Source organism: Equus quagga, chromosome 7 (assembly GCF_021613505.1).
Source record: "Equus quagga isolate Etosha38 chromosome 7, UCLA_HA_Equagga_1.0, whole genome shotgun sequence".
In the NCBI taxonomy this organism is placed as follows: Eukaryota; Metazoa; Chordata; class Mammalia; order Perissodactyla; family Equidae; genus Equus; species Equus quagga.
The window spans coordinates 34,651,554-34,672,624 of record NC_060273.1 but is presented as its reverse complement, the minus strand read 5'-3'; the positions used below and the strand labels follow the sequence as shown (position 1 = coordinate 34,672,624).

Below are 21,071 nucleotides of genomic sequence, written 5' to 3'. Positions count from 1 at the left end.
GAATGGTAAATCAATACATACCAGATATTACTATACTTAGTTTGATCTGCAGTTAGTAGTCTGTCTTGAAAGCTGGTTACTAATTCTGGAGCAGTCCATCGCAGAGGGAAAATTTTTTTATCATCTGTTTCAATATAATCCTCCTGTTTTATTAGAAAGCATACAGAATTTTGAATTCTATTATACTTTTAGTGAGCTCAATGATTTAATTTCAGGTCATTCTCATAAAATAGACACTTAACCCAAAAGACATATCAGAGAAAAAAGTGGGCATGACGAGAGACTTTCTGGGCAGAAGGTGGGGGAGGGTTTCTCCGAAGCCTCCTGGGCTTCACGAGCTGGTCTCTGAGCCATGAACGCTCGCTCAGTCATCCTTCCTGGAAGAGGAAGGTATGCTGTGTCTGATGCACAGAACACAGACTCTGAGCAAAACATCTTTAAAATACGCTGGGCCTTACGCCCCGAATAGGGGAGTGGTGCTGGTTAATGAATAAGAGTTCAGGCTTTAGAATCCAACAGACTGGGTTGTAAGTCCACGTTCAACCATTCACCAGTTATGCGACTGTGCGCAAGCAACAAAGAGGCTCAGCCTTTTTCTTTATCTGCAGAATGAGGATGATACAATACCTACCTCCCCTTAGGGTGAGGATTAAATGAGATTATGCAGTCAAGTACTTCAGAGTGCTTGGTATACAGCAAGCGCTCAAGACAACAGAGCTACCATGTAGACAAATAACCAACTAATATTTGCCTAATGTTTTTTAGTTACAAAGTACTGTGAAGATAGGACCCCTCTGGTCCTCACCAGAAGCCCCTAAGACAGAACAGATATCATCCTCACGTCGCTGCTTAGAAAGTGGAGGGCAGGTGACTTCTCTGAGGCCCCGGACAGCATGGCGCGGGGCAGCCACAGTCCCTGCCTCACATCGTGTGGCCTCAGCTGGGCTACACAAACACGCACAAGCGAAACCTCATCAACTTCTCATTTTCTCTGGGGATATATTTATGACAGAGTTTAAAAATAAAAACCCCAAGCTTACGGAATGTGAGCCAGAATTTTACTGAACACATAACAGGGAAATATTTATATGACATACGTTATTATACAAGTGGTAATAGCTGTTATTGCCCAGTGTCCACACTAAAATCTACGCTGCACTGTCAAGCTCTCTCAATTACACTGTGGATAAGTCTTTTCAAACAAAGCATTCGGAAAGCTGTTACCAACCCTCAGGCACAAGGCCACAGATTCAGACAAACCACACATCGGAAGCCAACACCATCATCCAAATGACTGGAACAAACCCCCTCCAAGTGGTAACGTGGCCGAGATTCTTACCCTCGTTCCCAGACGGAGTGGCGTTTTGTGATACCACCTATGAAATTAAGTCAGATTAAGGGGAGACCCTTAAACCGTTGGCTTACCTTGTACCTGCTGAATCCTATTCCATAATCTCCCACTTTCACATTTAAGTCCGAGGTCAGAAAACAATTCCGCAGGGCTAAATCACTGAAAGCAGAGAGGGTGAAGTGAACACGGGAACAAGAAACATCTGCAGCCAGGACAGTGTGACGTGAAGCTGCCATGGAAAAAGGCTTGCTCTTGTGATCAGAGTAGCCCTCTGAACTCCCTGCTTAATTAATGTTTTAAAATTCTTTTCCACAGAAAAAGGCTTAAATATCATATTCTTCATTACTTAAATAATGGAGATGATCAGGTGTGTTTGCAACTCTGACTATTACTGGGACTGCTAAGGTTCAACACTGCGCTGACCACATCTGTACCTTATTCTGCATTAATACCAGATTTGTGGCTTATTTCCTAGTATTTTAAGAGTGACCAAGAAAGAATTCTAAAATACTACTGGCTAAAATGTCTGCATATTTTTTTTTTACAGTAACTTGTATTACTTGAGTAATAGTCTAGTAGTAGTCTATTTATTATAAGGAAGGATTAATAATGTCACAATCTCAAGCATCCAAAAATAATCTACATTGCTGAAAGTGTGCTTTTTTAACTTCTTTTCCAAAAATATACAAGCGGTATACAGAGGTCCTTTCCAAATTACTCTCATCTCTTTCAAACTCCACCTCCCCACAGGGAGGTAAAGAACATATTTTCAAGACTTACTTAAAACAATTTACTTATATTGTTTAAGAACAAGTTAACTTTCAAAAACACCTAATTTGAAAAGTAAAAACCAGTTTTTCTAAAGGAACTTCCCACAGAGACAAAAGATTAAGTTGTTTTGGATTTTGGCTTTAGCCCCTAGAATCTTTTTAATCTTCAATTGGCATACGAATAAAAAAGCCACTACATTAAAATAGAAAAGGACACCTAATTTATAGTTTTAAATCATAAATAAAAGTTATCAATGACTCAATTTCTACAGTCCAAATCTTAAAATAAACGTTTGCGTTTCTATGACTGTAGAAGACCAAAAACTTAAAACTAATTCTTAAATTCTGATTTTCATTTCCAAAGCTCACGCCTGAAATATAATAATAATAATGACGACAGTGAGAGCTAACTTGATATAACTCAGTGGCTGCTGGGTACATAATAACATTGGTTCAATTATATAATAATGGCTAATATTTACAAAGCGCTTACTTTACGCAAGGCATTTCTCTAAGCACTTGACATACATTAACTCATTTAGTCTTCACAACAAACTTTTGAGGTGGGTACTATTATTTTCCCCATTTACAGAGCAGGAAACTGAGGCACAGAGAACTGAAGTAACTTTGCTGGGATCACAAAGCTAGCAAGATACCATTCGGTAGTATTTTCCTCCTGGCACCAGCAGTAACTATCAATGACACATTAACAACCAGAGCACTGTCCCACGCATACGGCTGCTCCTCAACAAACATGTGCTGATCTGAATTTCCAGTTAGTTATATTAAATTTCTCTCTACACTCTCTCTGTTTACAAGTGGTGATTTTCACAGAGCTCCCTCCAGAAGCCTTCAGGCCTGTGGAAGTGGCTGGGAAAACCTCAGGACACATCACGCCACCGGTACAAACAATACAGAACTTCCAATCTTTTTGTTTTTTTTTAAAGATTGGCACCTGAGCTAACAACTGTTGCCAATCTTCTTCTTTTTCTTTTCTTCTCCCCAAAGCCCCCAAGTACATAGTTGTAGATTCCAGTTGTGAGAGCCTCTGGTTGTGGCATGTGGGACGCCGCCTCAGCATGGCCTGAAGAGTGGTGCCACGTTTGCGCCTGGGATCTGAACCGGTGAAACCCTGGGCCACTGAAGCAGACCGCACGAACTTAACCACTGGGCCGTGGGGCCGGCCCCAGAAACTTCCAATCTTAAGAAGAGAATTGGTCCCTATTTTTTGGAATGGAGGGAGGGGAGGGACAGGGGAGTAATATGCCATTTGAGGGCAAGAAAATGAAAATGCCTTAAGTCAGGCAGTTTTATCTACTGGACTGATGGCTGCAATGGACAATGTTGTGGGTTTTGCCAACAGAAGTTCTGCTCCTGAGCACCAGTGACAAGTATTTCTACAGTCTCTACAGATGGATCCTTCTCAACCTTCCCAACATCCCCCTCCTAAGGCCAGAATGAAAACCTGGGTGCCGGCATTCCAACAGGGGCAGGCGTGGGTCACCCGCAGGCCTGAGGCTGGAGCACCTTCAGGGCACTTGGAAAGTTCCACTCAGGCCATTCGTGCAACTAACTCCTGGCCCGCCCGGCCTCCTCGCTCCTCTCCTCTCTCCTTACCCATGCTCAGTGCAGGTCTTTAGACAGAGCAGATGTGAAGGTTAGATAAAAGATGGAAAGTTCCATATGCAAAAGGCCTTTGGCTCTCACTATAAAAGGCCTCACAAACTCTAATACAGTTCAACTGATATTCCCAGGAAAAGGAAGAATGCTTCTCACTACCTGAAATCCGGCGACTGGAGGAATTTCTTCTAAACCCGCTCCCCGTCTCCACCCCAAACATCCCAGTCACCACAGTACAGTGGAAAAAGCACTGGACAAGTCAGAAGACCTGGCACTTCTTGGCTCCACTTAAGAACTGCGCGACTTTGGGCAAGACACTTAATATACTGGAGCCTCACTTACCTCACAAAAAAAGAGAGATGCACTTGTAAGGGCCAACTCACAAGGTTTTCATAAAGATAAAATTAAAAACTAGAGAGATAAAATATATTTCAAAACGTTGAAGTGCTATCCAGATGCAAGATGACGATGCTATTTGATTCAAAATTGGTAAAAATAAATATTCTCTGAAGCTCAATAACACGCAAAGCTAAAGAACAGAACAACACAAAGGGAAAACTTCTTAACAACAGAGGTAACTCTTGACGTCAATGGCTGGTTTGGGTCAGGAAATACAAACATACCCAGGATATTCTTCCTCCAAGTTGAAAAACAGGTCTAGGGGCGAGGCTGCCAAGCGATCAAGCACTGAAAGGCTCTCTCAAGGCCCTGGCTTGGTTCCCCTGGGCTGGCAGCACTTGCTGTCGCCTGAGCTGACAGTGACCGTGTGGGACTCGGCCGCATGAGTGGGGCTGATGGACACAGGAAGTAGAGCCCACAGATTTCAAGAGTCCCCACTGCAATTCACAAAGCATCATCACTTGTTCCCAACTCACAGGAGAACTAGAGTGCACCCATCTGCAGCAGGACTGCTCTAACGGAGACAGCTCAGTGGGACTGCAGCCATTTTCAAATCACCCACACCTCTGCTTATGTTACCTACAATGCCTTTCTGGGCAACCTGAATTCCTGATAAAAAGTAACAAATGGCGAGCAAAAGAACTGAGCGTTACCGACCGTTTTCTAGGGCTTGGCATACGTTACCTTACGTAATCTTGACAACAGTGCTCCAGGGTAAAGATTATCCCCATCTCACAGAAGAAAGAGGCTCAGAAGGATTAAGTATTGTGGCTTAAATGAGTAAAGCTGATGAGAGAAGAACGAACAACCTCAACCCCGAAGTCTCGCTGTGCTCACCACACCACCACCCTGCCTTTCGCAGCCACAAAGGTTCAAACTCAAAATCATTACATGGTTCTGAAGAGACTCTGCCCCTTATCACTTGAAGACGGGATGTTGCTCAAACAGGTGCAAGCAGAAGATTAAAGCCAGAGGATTCTGTGGCACAAAGAGACGACCTGACTTAGCATCTTGACAGCTCTCGCCTTTGCTTACTAGGTCAGTCCTTGCTGGCTGAACCATACCACCTTTACTGAGCGCCTGCTGCATCTCAGGCGCCTGCTAGGTTTTCGGTACAGAGAATACTTCCACTGTGAAATTCTGGATGGACCTTGAGGAAAATGCCTCTGGCTGGAATGTGATCCACCACTGATGGCCTGCGTTTTGTGGGCTGGTGATAAAATGGAGATAAAGCCTTTGGTTCTGAGTTTTCCCCAGGGCTGGGCAAGGGCCAACACTGAGTTGGACTTTCAGGCCTACATGGTTCTCAACTTCTGGCTTATCTTTCCACTGTAAACAACTACAAAACTGGACAAAATATACAAGGAAGCAGTTCTCAGGTATTGGACAGTGGACAGCCAGGGTTCTGATCCTGGTACTTGCCTGTGCATCAGAATCACTTGGAGGGCACAGACAACGCAGGAGGCCTGGGGTGAGGCCATACTACCTATCAGACAAGCTCCCAGAATCCAAGCCTAGACAAGAAGGCCGCAGCAGACCAGGATCAAAGATGGCCAGCACGTTCCATGTGTGCACACTTTCACAAATGGCAAACCAGCTGGTTTAAAAAGACAGCTAGCACTTCACCACAAATTAATTAAACATTAATTTTCCCATGGGGCCTAAGGCCATCTAGAAAAATGGAACGTTTAATACTTTATATACAACAAATGATTTTAAACCGAGGGTTAGAACCCCAAACAAGGTGGCCTACCGTCTGAGACACTCGCCTTCGCCGTTCCTGCCTACTCCACACGCACAGCCTGCAGCGCGCTCCTCCTCCCGGCCGGCGCGCACAGCCAGCCCACCAGTCTAGAGCTCTGGCCTTCCCACCCCTCTCGTGCACACACACACATTCTGCGTAAATTGGCTTATATGACTGCGAGGCTTTCTCTGAGTCTTCCTGAAGTGCGGCCTTGAAAAAAAATATTTTTTAAACTGTCTTCCTCCTTCCCTGTCCACCCATTCCAGGGAACACACGTTCACAAACTGGTAGGTATAACCTTTCTAGATTTTTCTTCATACTTACAGACACAGCTCGAGGACATGTACAAATAAGGAGATTAAGAGAATCTGTCTTACAAAAATTCACTATTATGCTTACTTATCTGCATCTTTATTTCTTATTCAACAATATCGCCATGTGGAAACCCCTCACGTCAACTAGTACAGCAGTTCTAAACCTTCCCTTACGATAGCTGTGTAGTATTCCGCAGTGCGGACGTACGTAAATTTATTCCAGTTTCCCTTTTTTCTTTTTTGCCGTCACTTCAAACAAAGCTGCAACAGATACTTGTAACACACATTCCTCAGTTCCAGTGCTTCTACTTCCTACGGGATCGAGTCTAGGGATGGAGTTAAAGGGAGTGTGCATTTCAATTACACAACTACTGCCCAAGAGTTTTTCAAAGTGTGTAATAATTTATATGCAATATATGACATATACACACAATAGATGAAAAAGTTCCCCCACGTTCCTACCAGCAAGAGATGCAGCAGTTCCTTTCAATCTTGAGTTCAGTTACGTAATTTGCATGTCTCTATCTACTTCTGAATTTGAACATCTTTTCACATTTATTGGCCTTTTTATCTCTTTGTATATCTTTCTACGGGGTCGTCGTTTTCCTGTCAATTTGAAAGAACTCTTATGATATCAGGGCTCAGCTGCTATCTGCATTGCAGATGCATCTTCACGACTCTGATGTCTACTGACTTGGTTTATGGTACCTGCTGCTTATGAAGCATTTAATTTTGATGTAATAGTCAACCACATCTCCCTTTTATCTTCCTGTCTTGATTTAGAAGGCCTCACTCATCCCTGGGTTATACATACAGTCTTCCAGAATTTTGCCAACAACATATTTAATTCTTTTATCTTTAGCTGTATATAATGGAGGATGTAGAGGTCCAATTCTTTTCCCAAATAGATAACTAATTTTGTCAGCATCTAATAAATAAGCCATCCTTTTCCCACTGATTTGAAATATCACTTTTTCAGATATTAACTTTCTCCATGTACTGTGTACTGTCTATTTATCTGTTTCTCTGCCAAAACCACCTTGATTTTTATTTCAGTGGCTTATTGCGTATTCTGCTATCTGGTAAAGCTAGCTTCCCTTACTGCCCCAATAATTCATTTTTTTTCCATACTTTAATGGCTCTTCTAGACATTTATTCTTCCATACATAGCTAAAGATAACCTCATCCACCACTCCTCTCCAAAGAGCCTGTGAGGATTCTAATCGGAATTGTACTGTTTATTTATTAATTTTGAGTTGTGACATTTTTGTGCTGTCTTTGACATAAAATACAACATGGTACATCTTTCCATTCGTTCACATATTATTTTATGTCCTTCAAGAAGATTTCATAGCTTTCTTTATATATTCCTGTGTCTTTCTTACATAATTTACTGCCAAATAATTTATAACTGTGACATTGTTGAGAATGGAATGGTTTCCTCACCTTCATTTCTAGATTCTCATACCCAGTACAGGGAAAAACTATTAACTTCAGTATATTTGTCTTATAGCAAGCCACAATAAATGCTCTTATTAACTTTATTTTTTATAGAAACTGGTATCTTGGTTTTTCTCAATACATAACATCATGTCACCAGCAAAGAAGGGTGATGTTCTCTTCTTTTCCAATGATAAATCTAGTTTGTTTTTGTATTCACTAGTCTACCAAAGAAATGCTGAAAAATAATGGAAATTGTGGGCATCTCTCTGGTTTCTGATTTTAACTGAAAAGTTAAATTTATTATTTTGCCACTTAGAATGATAACTGCTAATGAGCTTTGATAAATAGTCTTTATAAATAGTCTTTATATTTTAGCTGTTTCCTTTGTTTCCTATCAGAGATTTAAATAGGAAATGCCTGCTGAATTATATTAATGATGTTTCAGCAATCTATTGACAATATAATTTTTCCTCTTTTATTGTCACAATGAATAAATTATGCAGAATTTTATGATGTAAACCTCCCTTATACTCCTAGAAGAAGTCTTACTTGTTTTTTTCACATACTGCTGGATGCAATTGGCTAATATTTGTGCCTGTACTCATTAATGAGAATCATCTATAATTTTATGTATGCCATCTTTTGCTATTAAAATTATGTTGGATTCAAAGAGTTATAGAAATTTCAATTTCCTTTAGAGATTGAAATTAGCGCAAAGCCCTGGTTACGTCACTCCACTGCCCACAAAATAAAGCCCAAAGGCCTTATCCTGGCACTCAAGGCCCCGTATAATTTGGCTTCAGGCTACCTCGCTATTCTTTTTTTTTTTTTAGGTTCGTGATCTTTTTTTTTTTTTAAGATTTTATTTTTTCCTTTTTTTCCCCAAAGCCCCCCGGTACATAGTTGTGTATTCTTCGTTGTGGGTTCTTCTAGTTGTGGCATGTGGGACGCTGCCTCAGCGTGGTCTGATGAGCAGTGCCATGTCCGCGCCCAGGATTCGAACCAACGAAACACTGGGCCGCCTGCAGCGGAGCGCGCGAACTTAACCACTCGGCCACGGGGCCAGCCCCATACCTCGCTATTCTTATCTTCCACTATTTCCCTTCGTGCATTTCTGTTCCAGTTAAACTAGACTATTTGATATCTCCCTAAACCTCCTTTTCTTCTCTTTCTCTCACCACACACATATTCTTGCTACTCCCTTCTCTAGCAATTTCCTCATCTCCATTCTCTAACTTATACTCGTTCATCAAGGATAACTAAAATGCCACCTCCTTGATTCCCCCCAGACAAAAGGAACTTCTCCTGTATAAAGGACTATGCATGGTGTGTGTATTTCAAATGACAGCATTCACTATGATATAACAAAACAGTATAGGAGATGAGAGCACAGGCTCAAGAGTCAGATGGCCTGGGCTCAAACCGCTCATCAAGTTAGTGGCCAGGACACACAAATTGCTCACCACTCTGATCACCAGCATCCTCTTTTGTAAAATGGGGTTAATAATGGCACCTGCCTCGTGGCTCTTAAGGTTGTCTTGAGGATAAAATAACTATTTATAGAATGTTTTGCAAATGCTTGGAACACAGTGATCATTCTGCCTCAGGTGAATAAATGCTTTAACTCTCGCTAGAGTATTAGCGAGCAAGAATCATGGATTTTGCTTTGATTTTAAATACATTTCTATATTCCTCATCTCAACTAGCACTCAACTTTGCAGACTGCAGGTCAGTGAACACTTACTCGATCAACGAAGTTTACATTGTCTTTAACTTAATATCAAAACAAGTCCAAAAAGGGCAAGAAAACGAAAAACTCAAAGTAAGACAAGACCTCACTCATCATAATCATCATTTCTCCTGCTTCTCCTTCCTCCCCTGCTGGAACCGGGCCAGACACGACAGCATGAGCTTTAGGATTTCATCGAATCCACACATTAATCTTAAGAATTTAACTCTATTATCAAGACTTTACTAGCGAAGAACACGAAGCTAGACCAGGCGAGCAACCGTGACTAGGACTGGTCATACTTTCATTTCTCAGACGCTTCCAGAGTGTGTGCAGACTTGTACATCAAGCCTGATTCCAAAGCCTGTTTAAGGAAAATCCTTAGGTTTTATCATGAAAGCAAAATGATCTTAGAGTTGCAGGGTCTTTTCGTTTAATACCACTGTGTCAGGTGCTCTCTGTGGCTTTGATTTAAAATTATCAGGCAAAGGAATTAAAGCAATCATATTTATTGCCATAAATAAATTTATTCCTTAAAAACGCCAATCTTTAAAATAGAAAAACAGGGGCTGGCCCGGTGGTGCAGTGGTTAGGTGTGTGCGTTCCGCTTTGGCAGCCTGGGGTTCGCCGGTTCAGATCCCAGGTGCGGACATGGCACCACTTGGCAAGCCATGCTGTGGTAGGTGTCCCACATATAAAGTAGAGGAAGATGGGCAGGGATGTTAGCTCAGGGCCAGTCTTCCTCAGCAAAAACAGGAGGATTGGCAGATGTTAGCTCAGGGCTAATCTTCCTCAAAATATAAAAAAATAATAACATAAAATAGAAAAACATTAGAAGGAATTTTAAAGAATATAACCTAAACATTTTTACATGTACACAAATTAATGAAAACATCTAATAATTCACTGACTGAAAGAAACACTCAAGCTACAGGTACAGCACAAGCCAATTAGTAACAAGACTTTCTAAGCTTTACCAACATGGACACCTGTAGTACAACTTAAGAAAAAAATAATGGAGAACGGCACCTGACACCAGTGTTTACTTATCATGCTCCTATAACACTGGACACCCACACTCTGAGGCCTGGAGAACTCGGTAACTTCAGTGTTTCTCAGCAGAAAGTAACTTTAACGTTAAAGCTGGGCAAATCCTAGAGGCTCTCTGGTGCACAATCGTCACCTGTGTACTCCTCAGTCACCATCTTACAGGTCTCCAGCAACATGAGCCACCGAGAGGCCCACGCCACCTGCTGAAGCCCTCTGCACTTAGCTCACGGCAGTGACCTGGTGGCCTCTCACTGGAGCTGCTCAGGACTGACAGGCAGGAGACAGGAAGTCCCAGGCCCTCGGCCAGCACGGCTGAATAGTGTGGAGTGTAACACACTGGCAGCCTCTGCTGTTTACATGGCCTTCACGAACGTCACATGTTCAACTTCAGAAACGCAGGCTACCTAAGACCCAGGCAGAAGTCTCTCGTTAAACAACCAGTAAAAACAAAATGTAACTGGGGGCACTTTACTAGATCAGGTTCCAAACACAGCTAACAGCTTTCACTCGGACACGTGGCCTGTTCTATCTTCAACCAACACAGAAAGTCTGACTTCGAGCCAGCCAATAAATATTCTAAATTCTAACTTAAAAATATGCTGCACAGCGTGCTACCAACAAAAAGTAACTTAAAGCACAAAATTTTGCCCCAAATGGAAATTTTACAGAAAATATGGCTACTTTTTCAAACAAAATGAAACAGCTGTCAACGGTTTCAAGAATTTTCTCTACCTTGAGTTTCTGTACCTGAATAAAATCCAAACCTTCTGATTTATCATCTTTACTTGCTCTAAATTAAGTAAAACTTTCACCTGAAGAAACTCACAGGGAAATAACATTTACTCTGATATCTTTGCCAATTTTTAAAACACAATAGGGCTTTAAACACAAATTCTAGCTGTCTTTGATAACTTTATGTTGTTGATTCTGATACGACACTTTTTATTTTTATTTTTTTCCTTCTTCTCCCCAAAGTCCCCCTAGTACATAGTTGAATATTTTAGTTGTGGGTCCTTCTAGTTGTGGCATGTGGGACGCCGCCTCAGCATGGCTTGATGAGTGGTGCTAGGTCCATGCCCAGGATCCGAACTGGCGAAACCCCGGGCCACCAAAGCAGAGCACACAAACCTAACAACTCCATCACGGGGCCGGCCCCATGATATGATACTCTTTTTAAATGCTCCATTCTCCAAAATCTAAGAATTCCTAAACCAAGTACTATATAATAATCATCTGTGCTTTACAAAAGATTTAGCAATGCAAATATGATGTGTATTACCTGCTAGAAGAGATTAAAAATGAAATATAAGACTTCTCCATTAGAAAACAAATAGATCTTTATATTTTGACGTTTTGTGTAAGACTTTCTGCCTTGGGCCTGAAGAAATTCATAATCTTTTGGGTCTTTTAAAAAGCACTTTATCAGAATGATTTGCTCACTACACAAGTCAAACAAGATACAGACGTGTAAGAAAAATGTTAATAATTTTCCTTCTTCCTTACCCCAAAGTAATGCGGAGAATTTGATGGGTACTTTTCCATGTCTGTTCTCACAAACACACACACACACCCTCCTCTACAAATACAACCAAGTGTTTTCTTACTTTTAAAAATGGAGTCATACTATAAATATACTCCTGTGCAACCTGTTTTTTAAAAAAATATAATACTTCAGAGACATCCCTTCAAGTCAATACACAAGGTGTTCCTTTCCAGGTCTTTGGATTGCTAAAAGTTAAATGATTTGGGGCTGGCCCAGTGGCGCAGCAGTTAAGTTCACACGTTCTGCTTCGGCGGCCCGGGGTTCGCTGGTTCGGATCCTGGGTGCAGACATGGCACCGCTCATCAAGCCACGCTGTGGCAGGCGTCCCACATATAAAGTAGAGGAAGATGGGCACGGATGTTAGCTCAGGGCCAGTCTTCCTCAGAAAAAACAGGAGGATTGGCAGATGTTAGCTCAGGGCTAATCTTGCTCAAAAAAAAAAAAAGTTAAATGATTTAATGAAACTCAACTAGAGAAAGACTGTCTGTTTTCCCTGGAGAGCTGAGAAATAATTTTAAAAACACAGTGACACATAGCATCATGACGTTTCAGTCAACTATGGACCACAAAGACGATGGCAGTGCCACAAGATTAGGACCACAGAGCCCAGGTGTGCAGTAGTTACACCATCGCGGTTTGTGTAAGTACACTCTATAATGTTCACACAACAACAAAATCGTCTAACAACACATTTCTGAGAATGCATCCTTGTCGTTAAGTGATGCATTCTATTGTATTTTAAACAGAAATGTCTATGTATATGTATTTTAAACATAAATCAGAGCTCAAAAGGCTAGAGGAGAATAAGCAGACATTTCCTTTTGGGTTCACAGAACCATCATCTCAGAGAGGACCCAAAGCTCTTTGTTGTTTTAACTACGAAAATTATATCAATGATCTGAACAGAATACAATGTGCTCCAAAGAGCTGCGGTTATTCAAGTAGGACCAGAAAGGTCTCGACAATAACGTGCTCTACCAACTGCCGTGCTGCTCGCACACAGGCCCCGAGCACCTCCACCCCAGCCATGGGCAGGCCCGCAGAGCGCTGGCCAGAACCTGTGCCATGGCCTTACACGAAAAGATGATGCTGGCTTGTCAGATCCTCTCTTCCTCTCAGGAATGTGAATCAGGACACAGAGGGAAAGCTGGCAGCGAGAATCAGAGCTTAAGGATGCAACGACAGACGGCAGGAAGTAGATGGGGACTGTTTACTCTCAACTCTGAGCGATATACCATTTTAACAGTCTTCGAAATTCTGGAAATAACTTCTAGACCTTAGGCTGTATTGACATGCTGTTCCCTGGTATTGGTTTAAATGAAGCCCAGCTCAACCCTCATGCCGACACTGGAAAGTACAGGACAGCTTCTAGTTCATAAAGCAAGAGCTGACTCTACGCCTGTTCTTCTTAAGCTTTGCAGAGCCTTTTCAGCAGCCTCTGTGACGCGGGAGGCCACTCTGAGCGGACGGACCCACCTGTGCAGGAAGTGCAGCTTGTGCATGGCGGCCAGCCCCGCGGCGATCTCGCACGCCATCCGCTGCAGCAGCATGGTCTGCGAGCCCCCCCCGCACGTGCTCCTGCTCGTCGCGCAGGTAAGCCTTTAGGTCGCCCTGCAAACGTGAGGCTAGTTTAGTTTCAAGAGTGGACGAGGTGAACAGACTGGCAACCAAACCTGTGCCTTAACAGACATTACCCATTAAGATTGGTTATTAGAAGTTACTTAGATTTGAGCTTAATAAAGACTCTCAGACTGAACAAGTTTCAAATTGTAAAAAGTAATTCTAACCGAATATTTCAAAGGTACAGAAAACATTATTATATCCTTAGAATCATTGTAACTAAATTAAACATTAGTTAATCTTTGCTATATAAACACAGGTAAAACAAGACAGTAAAAAAAAGGAAATTTTGCAATGATGCACAATTTAAACTAAGTGCAGAAGTATAGAAAATTCCAGGTAACTAAGAGAGGACATGACGAGGAAAAGAAATGGTGCCTCCCAGAGCCTCTAAGGATTCCAGGAGACACATGGTCAGAGAGTGCTACATCATGGGGGCTACGGCCAAAGCACTCACGAGCAACAGAGAGGGAGGGAAAAATGCGTGGAAAAGGAGGGACAAGCACATTCAGCGCTGGTAACAATGGCTTCAAATCTCTGCCCTGTGTTGCCCAGAGACCACTGCGAGAAAGAACATTCCACCAGTCCCTCCACAAAAATTTACAAAGTTAATAAGCTTATTCAAAGGATAGCAGCATGGGCAGGAAAATGAACAAATTCACATTAAGACATCCAATGTGTGTACATTTACATGCTGAGCTCCCCGGGTACCACCTCCTGACTTCCCCACCTTACCCTTTTTCTCGCACCTTTAGTTTAGGACTGCACATTCTGGGGGGTTTATAATACGTCTGTTTTGGGGAATACACTTTTGAGAAAATAAAATCTTCCACATTCTTCTTATCATATGATTAAATATTTGTTGATGTGATTTAATTTCAAATTAAAGCCTTAAATAATCAGTTATTACAATTTAGAAAGCAAGCCCATAGCTTTCAGTTTTCTTTATATCTGAGTTAAGAAAAGACTCTCCTGGAAGGAAATTTCCCTTGACCAACTACAGAATATACTACATTTCTTATAACTGTTACTGAAGATAGTAAATTTATCAAATTCCTCCCAGAATAAAACCTTAAAATATGATACTCCTTTACCAACATTTGCCGACATTAAATACTGAGGACATTCTAACGTAACTTCTAGGTCCACTCCAAGAATCTAAGTTTGTTTTCACTCCCAGTTCCAGTGATCGTTACACGAACGATAACGGTGGTATTAATAAGCATTACCATCCGAGCTTTCGAGCGGGATGCCAAGCACTGTACCAGCTTACACACTTGTTACCTCAAAGAAGTCTCACAGTTTGAACACTTTCCAGATGTGGAACGGAGGAGGAAGGTCAAGATGTGCCCAAGGCCAGAGCTAGTAAATGGTGGGGCTACGCTTCAACTTTCCAATCTACCGACTCGTCAAGACAATTCTACTCAGTGAGTGAACTAAATTAGTATCCAGATCACATCTATTTGTTTTACAAAAATGAATGTAAAATAACTTAAAGCCAATCATGTGGGTTTGTCGATTCTCCCACACTTTCTGGAGCTGCTCTGCCAGGGAGGCAGTTTCGCGCCGTCAGGACCAGCGCGAATGCCCACCCACATCACTCTCCTCTTACTTCTTTCCAAACATGGTGCTTTCTCCTTTGTTCCCACCGCAATTACACGCTGCTCCATAGGAGAAATAGACATCTATTTTTTCCTTTTAAAAACACATGCCGCTCCCCACCCCCACCCCCACCAGGCTAAACTCCATCCAGCGTGGGAGTGCTGGGAATAAAGACAGATTTGGGTGACAATTAAATTGACCCAGGAAAAATTTCAGCAAAGAGCTCCAGACCTACAGGCTAATGGGATTTTCACGAGGTAGTCCAAATAGAAACTAAATAGCTTAAATTTATTTACACTACCAATGAAATGGCCACTTAAATTCCTTTGTCTAACCCCTTTCCTACAACATCCATCTAAGGGAAAAATCACCCTCACAAAAGTAGGATTGTGCTGTGCTGTATCTGGCCAATTCTCAAAACAAACAGAAGCTGCTGGCAAACAGTGAACACTTCACAAGTGACTTTGGCCATGAATGCAGGAATGGCAGAGTGGGTGTAGTTGTTTTTCAAGGTTATCGAAAGTATATTCATCACAACTCACTGTTCCTAAAATATCTTCTCTCCACAATATTCCACTCCCCAAACTTCACTAGAAGATAAAATACAATAAACAGAAGGGGATTTTGCTCAAGAATGTTAATACTCCTAACAGCTCTAGCTTGGCAGGAAGCAGAGGCCTCCCCCAGCCCACCTGGGGGAGATAAAGCTGGCACAGGCCGGGCGAGCACATCTCTGAGCTGGGTGAGGGGTTAGCACCATCGACTACTGAGGAGCCTGTCACTGCTTCTCACGGATGGACCTGCGATGGACTGTGAAGGATCGAGGGTTAGTTCTACATTCTAGAAAGATCCTCAGAGCTCTCCTGATACAGCCGTTTAAAAGAAAAATCAGCATAAAATCTTTAATCACCGTAAAAAATGTTTCTACTAAATAAGTACTAAAAATTGATTCATTCTATCCAAACTAGGCTGTACTTAGATGTTTGGTTTATTTATGTTTTAATGGGGCTTAGTGAGTAGACAGGGATTACTTTGGTCCACAATTTAAAGAAAAAACACTAAGAATAGAAATGTAATCTAAATTAAAATACAGTTTCCTTTATCCAAGTTTTAAAAATTTCTCAGATCCTCCCAAAACCCCTGAAAAAAACTGGAAAAGAAAAATTTATGACACTAGATGGCAGCAAAGTGCTATACTGTACTAAGAACTCGGCTAACAGAACAGCAGCTTGGAACGCCTTCTCGGACTGAGTCATTCAAAGACCTTTTCATGGGTTAGTCACAGGTGTCCTCTTAAATTCCAACAGAAACTGCCAGGAGGGGTTTATCCGGCTTTTTGCAGGAGACTGAGAACAATGAATTGAGTTCAATACAACGTAAAAACAAGTAAATAGCTTAATAACTGAAAAACCAGTCATTTATACATTTGACTAAATGGATGGAAGAATGGCATCAAGAGCCACACACTCAGACCTGCTGATGAAGTAAAACATCAACCCCGAGCTGAAGCCCCTGGGTACCTGGTCCCAGCCACACCTCCCCCCTCCAACCCAACCCCATTTCTTAACCCCCAAGTTCCCTGCCTGTGTTTATTTTTTCTCACCAACACTCCAGCCCCTGCCTGTCTACATCCACACCCTTACATGTCGCCTTCTGTTACGATGGATTATTCACCCTGGTGCCTTTCTAAGCTCAACCTCTTTGTGAGCCCATCCCTTCCCTCCGCTCTAATGCTCCAACATCTGCCAGGCAAACCCACACACAACCAAATGAGTCTCCCTCTGCCTCCACGCTTCTCCCCTGCTGCCATCCCACTGCCCTCTTCTCCACTGGGTCCGCAACTCACCAGCAGAACCAAGTGATGGACCCATTCCATTCCTTCCTTCCTCGTCAGCCTCCTGGCTTTCTTCCGATCTCACTGGCCACTCCTTTCCCGGGCCCCCGTGCTGGACCTTCCTCTTAGAATCCGTTAGTGCTGGCACGCCCCAGGGCTGCATCCTTTGTTCTCCTCACTGTGGACAATCATTCCCGGGTGACTGTATCTACCCCATGGCTTCAAAAATCATCTCTCAAACACATTTCTCTGGCTCAGACCCCACCAACTCCTGAAGCCCAGATTCATCTGTCCAATTGCTGACTTGACACCCTTCCCTGGATGCCCTAAGAGGCCCGTCAAACCTAACGCATCTGGTACAAAACTTCAACAACCCACTCCATCTCAGGACACGGCATCACTGCTTTCCCAGTGGATCAGTTCAAAACTGAAGACCTCATTCTTGAGTTTGTCTGTCTCTAGACTCCCACATCCAACCCATCACCAAGTCCGGGATCTATTTTCACAAAGGGGGCAGCAGCCAGGCATAAGGAAAGGAGAGGCCACCAGCAGGGCCTAGGGCCTGGGGATATACGCTCCCCACCACGTCACCCCTGCCCTCACTGTCAAGCCTGATCATGCGGTGTCATTGTTCAGCACAAGCATCTCCTCTGCGGGCTCTGAGGGACAGCATCCACGTGCGCCTCTGCTCCACTGTAGGCATGTCCTCTCTTTTCTACATGAACTCTTTAGGGGCAGAGACATGTCATTCATCTTCGTTTGCCCGGCACCTAGACGGGTCCCTGGTGCACAGACTTAATGAATACATTTATAAATAAGACAGGTCCATTAACTAGGCATTTTCTGTACAAAAGGGCCAATTCTAAAATGGAGGCTTCCCACTGGCAAAAAAATATGTACAAGCATTAAACCACTGGGTCCAAGTACACAGAATAAAATTAAGCCACCAGTTAAAATCTCTACTTTACCATTAGTAATTATACGACGGCAGGCAAGTCAATTAACCAGACAAAGGACGAATCGAAAGCATGGTCCTGAGTCAGACAGACGTAGGTCTGGTTCTTCAATGAGCCTCTCCATCTCCCTCAGCCTCAGTTTCCCAATGTGTAAAATGAAGCTACTGCCACCTGTCGCACAGGGTTCCTAAGAAGACTCATCAGCTGGAGAGCGAGTACCAAACGCCCCACACAAGGCCTGGCACAGACAGGCTGAGCCTTTCCTTCCTTAGTCTCCTAGGTGGGCAGCGCCCAAGGCCACCTTCAGCTCTAAGAAAGGCCAAAGCCCCTTCTAAGAGCCCATGATTCTAAGCGACAGTGACTCTTCATGAGACTGAAGAAAGCGAATCCCACAGCGGAATATGCTGCACCTCCAAGAATGCCAGGTGGGCTCCTTCCCATTCCCACTCGGCCACTGCTAACCCCTTTCAGAGATTCACTCACTGCTTTACCGGCTGAGTATCATGAAGGAAATCTGCACACCACATCAAGAACGCTCCCTTGCAAAGACAATATTATCACCGCTTGCTTCGGAGTCAGGCGAGAGTTAGGTGTTGACTCTGAGAAATATTAAGATGGAGCAAAATTTAACTTATATTCTTCTCCTGACCCCCTCAGCTTGCAGTCTAGTCCCCTACTTGGTTTGCCTCTGTTTTTTCTCCCCTCCAACTGACCTTCCCCGGCAATGCCGAGCTGCTTCTCTAGCCTCCCACTCCAGCCCTCTCCACGCCCGCTGTGGGATCGCGCATTACTTCCCTCACACACTGCGGAGCTTCCCTGTCTGGCTTGTGCTGTTCCTGCTCTCCTTTTCTGCCTAAAAACAGTCGATCCACCCACTCTTCCACTCTCAGTGACTCAAATACCACTTCCTTTGCAAAGGCTTCCCCGATGATCCTAGTAGAATTGTTCTACTTCTATACACACTCCTCAAACCCTTACTTAATAATGAAGTAGGATTAATTAATTTTAGTAACTAAAAATGAATAAAAACAACTACCATTTCCTGAGCACTTACTGTGTCCTCAGCAATTTACATTCATCATCTTATTGACGGTCAGGGTAGTCATTTTACAGATGTCTAAACTGAGGCTTAACGCGGTGCGGTGACTTTCCAAGGTGAGACACAAGTAAGTGGCAGACTGAGCATCTGAAGGCAGGCCTGCCTGCTCTACAGGCACAAGAGACAGGAGTGGGAGACTCCCCTCTGTATTCCCTAGGGCACTGCGCACAGCTCTTTGTACTTAATAGGTGCTGGATACGTTTCTGATGAATGACTGATCCTTAACCAAAGAACAATCTCATGGCCTCCATATTCATGTGAGAGTACTATGCACCTCCTGTGGCAACAAGTTATACACAACACCCTGCAGAAACCTGTCCTTTCATAAACAAGGCACCATCAGCATCACAAATCGGTGGCTGCAATCCAGCTACCAAACTCAATCAGAAGAGTTTTCATTTTCTTTCATAAAAATTACAAGATAAAGTGCTTTTCAAAAACAGACTGGCAATTCCATCTTACAAAGGATTACTTCAATGCAAAAATATTCCTTCCTTTCTACCTAAAAGATATTATCGTTGAGCATGATCACTGCCTGGTGACGACTGAAGAGGCCAACGTTCACTCAATAGCTCCTGACCCAGTGAGAACATGTGAAGATAGTGGCTCCTTTCACTGGGGCTGCAGCTGCTTATTACCAGGCAGGGGCTAGCGCCCTCTCTGTCCTTTGGAGCCCGGCCAGTGGGCAGTTTTGCCTTGGATGACACCCCCTGCTCAGGCTGGCCTATTTCTGGGAGGGTTCTGGGGCATGCAGCCTAGGAGTGGGGTGTGGCATCAAAGCCAGGCTTTGGTGTGTCACGGGGACGTCCCTGCAATCACTGCAGGTGGGGTCCCTCTGCTTCACTGGGATGATGCTACCTGACGGTTCCTGCCACACAGTCTCCGCATACAGTGAGCCCAGAGAACCGGACTTCAGAGTTGGGGACCCTGTTGGGTCAAGAGCCTGTTTCCTCTTAAGTTTAGAAGGGCCCAGAGGTGATGATCATGAAACTGCCCAACGAGACAAATGTGACCTCTTGCTATTGGGCAAGGTGGAGGGATCCCCGGGTTAATGGTCTTTGATATGAGACTGACCATTCTAAGCACTGACCAACAGATTTCCCAAGGGCACCCTAGCCTCCTCCTAGTATAGGTAATACGTGGTACAGTACCTTAAACAATATAGTAGGTTATTATCAACCTTTTCTTAAAAACAAATTTTCTTTTTTGAAGAATGATTTTTTTGGTGAGGAAGCTTGGCTCTGAGCTAACATCTGTTGCCAATCATTTTCTTTTCTTTCTCCCCAAAGCCCCAGCACATAGCTGTAATCCTAGTTGCAGGTCATTCCAGTTCCTCCATGTGGGATGCTGCCACAGCATGGCTTAATGAGCAGTGCTTAGGTCCATGCCCAGGATCTGAACCGGCAAACGCCAGGCCGCCAAAGCAGAGGGCACAACCTGTTTTTAAATTGTGGCAAAAAACGCGTAACATAAAAGTACCTTCATAACCGTTTCTAGGTGTGCAGTTCAGGGGCATTAAGTCCACTCACACTGCTGTACAGCCATCACCAACATCCACCGACAGAGCTCTTCTCTTCATCACCCCAAGCCGGAACTCCATACCATGAAACAGTAACTCCCCACTGCCCCCTCCCCAGAGTCCCCAGCAACTACCACTCTTTCTTTCTTGTTTTACCTCAAGGTGCACCCACGTGGCAGCACGTGTCAGAATTGCCTTCCTTTTCAAGCCTGAACAATACTCCCTTGCATGGATATACCCAATCTTGTCTATTTAATCATCTGTCGATGGGCACTTGGGTTGCTTCCACCTCTTGGCTATTGTGAATAACGCTGCTACAAACATGAATGTGCAAATATCTCTTTGAGATCCTACTTTCAATTATTTGGGATCTATGTACCTAGAAGTGAAATTGCTGGATCACGTGGTAATTCTATTTTAATCTTTTGAGGAACAATTATCATTTAAAAAATGTTGTTGCTGATCAAGGTACCATTGG

General features: G+C 43.3%; 1 protein-coding gene across 1 annotated transcript in view; it reads right to left on the bottom strand.

Moving 5' to 3' along the window:
* The window catches only part of LMTK2 (lemur tyrosine kinase 2), a 95,803-nt gene that overhangs the window by 21,309 nt on the left and 53,423 nt on the right, over nt 1-21,071 (bottom strand). Inside the window, 4 exon segments of the mRNA XM_046668054.1 lie at nt 22-143; nt 1,426-1,510; nt 13,440-13,528; nt 13,530-13,574. Of these exon segments, the coding sequence (XP_046524010.1) occupies nt 22-143; nt 1,426-1,510; nt 13,440-13,528; nt 13,530-13,574 (341 nt within the window).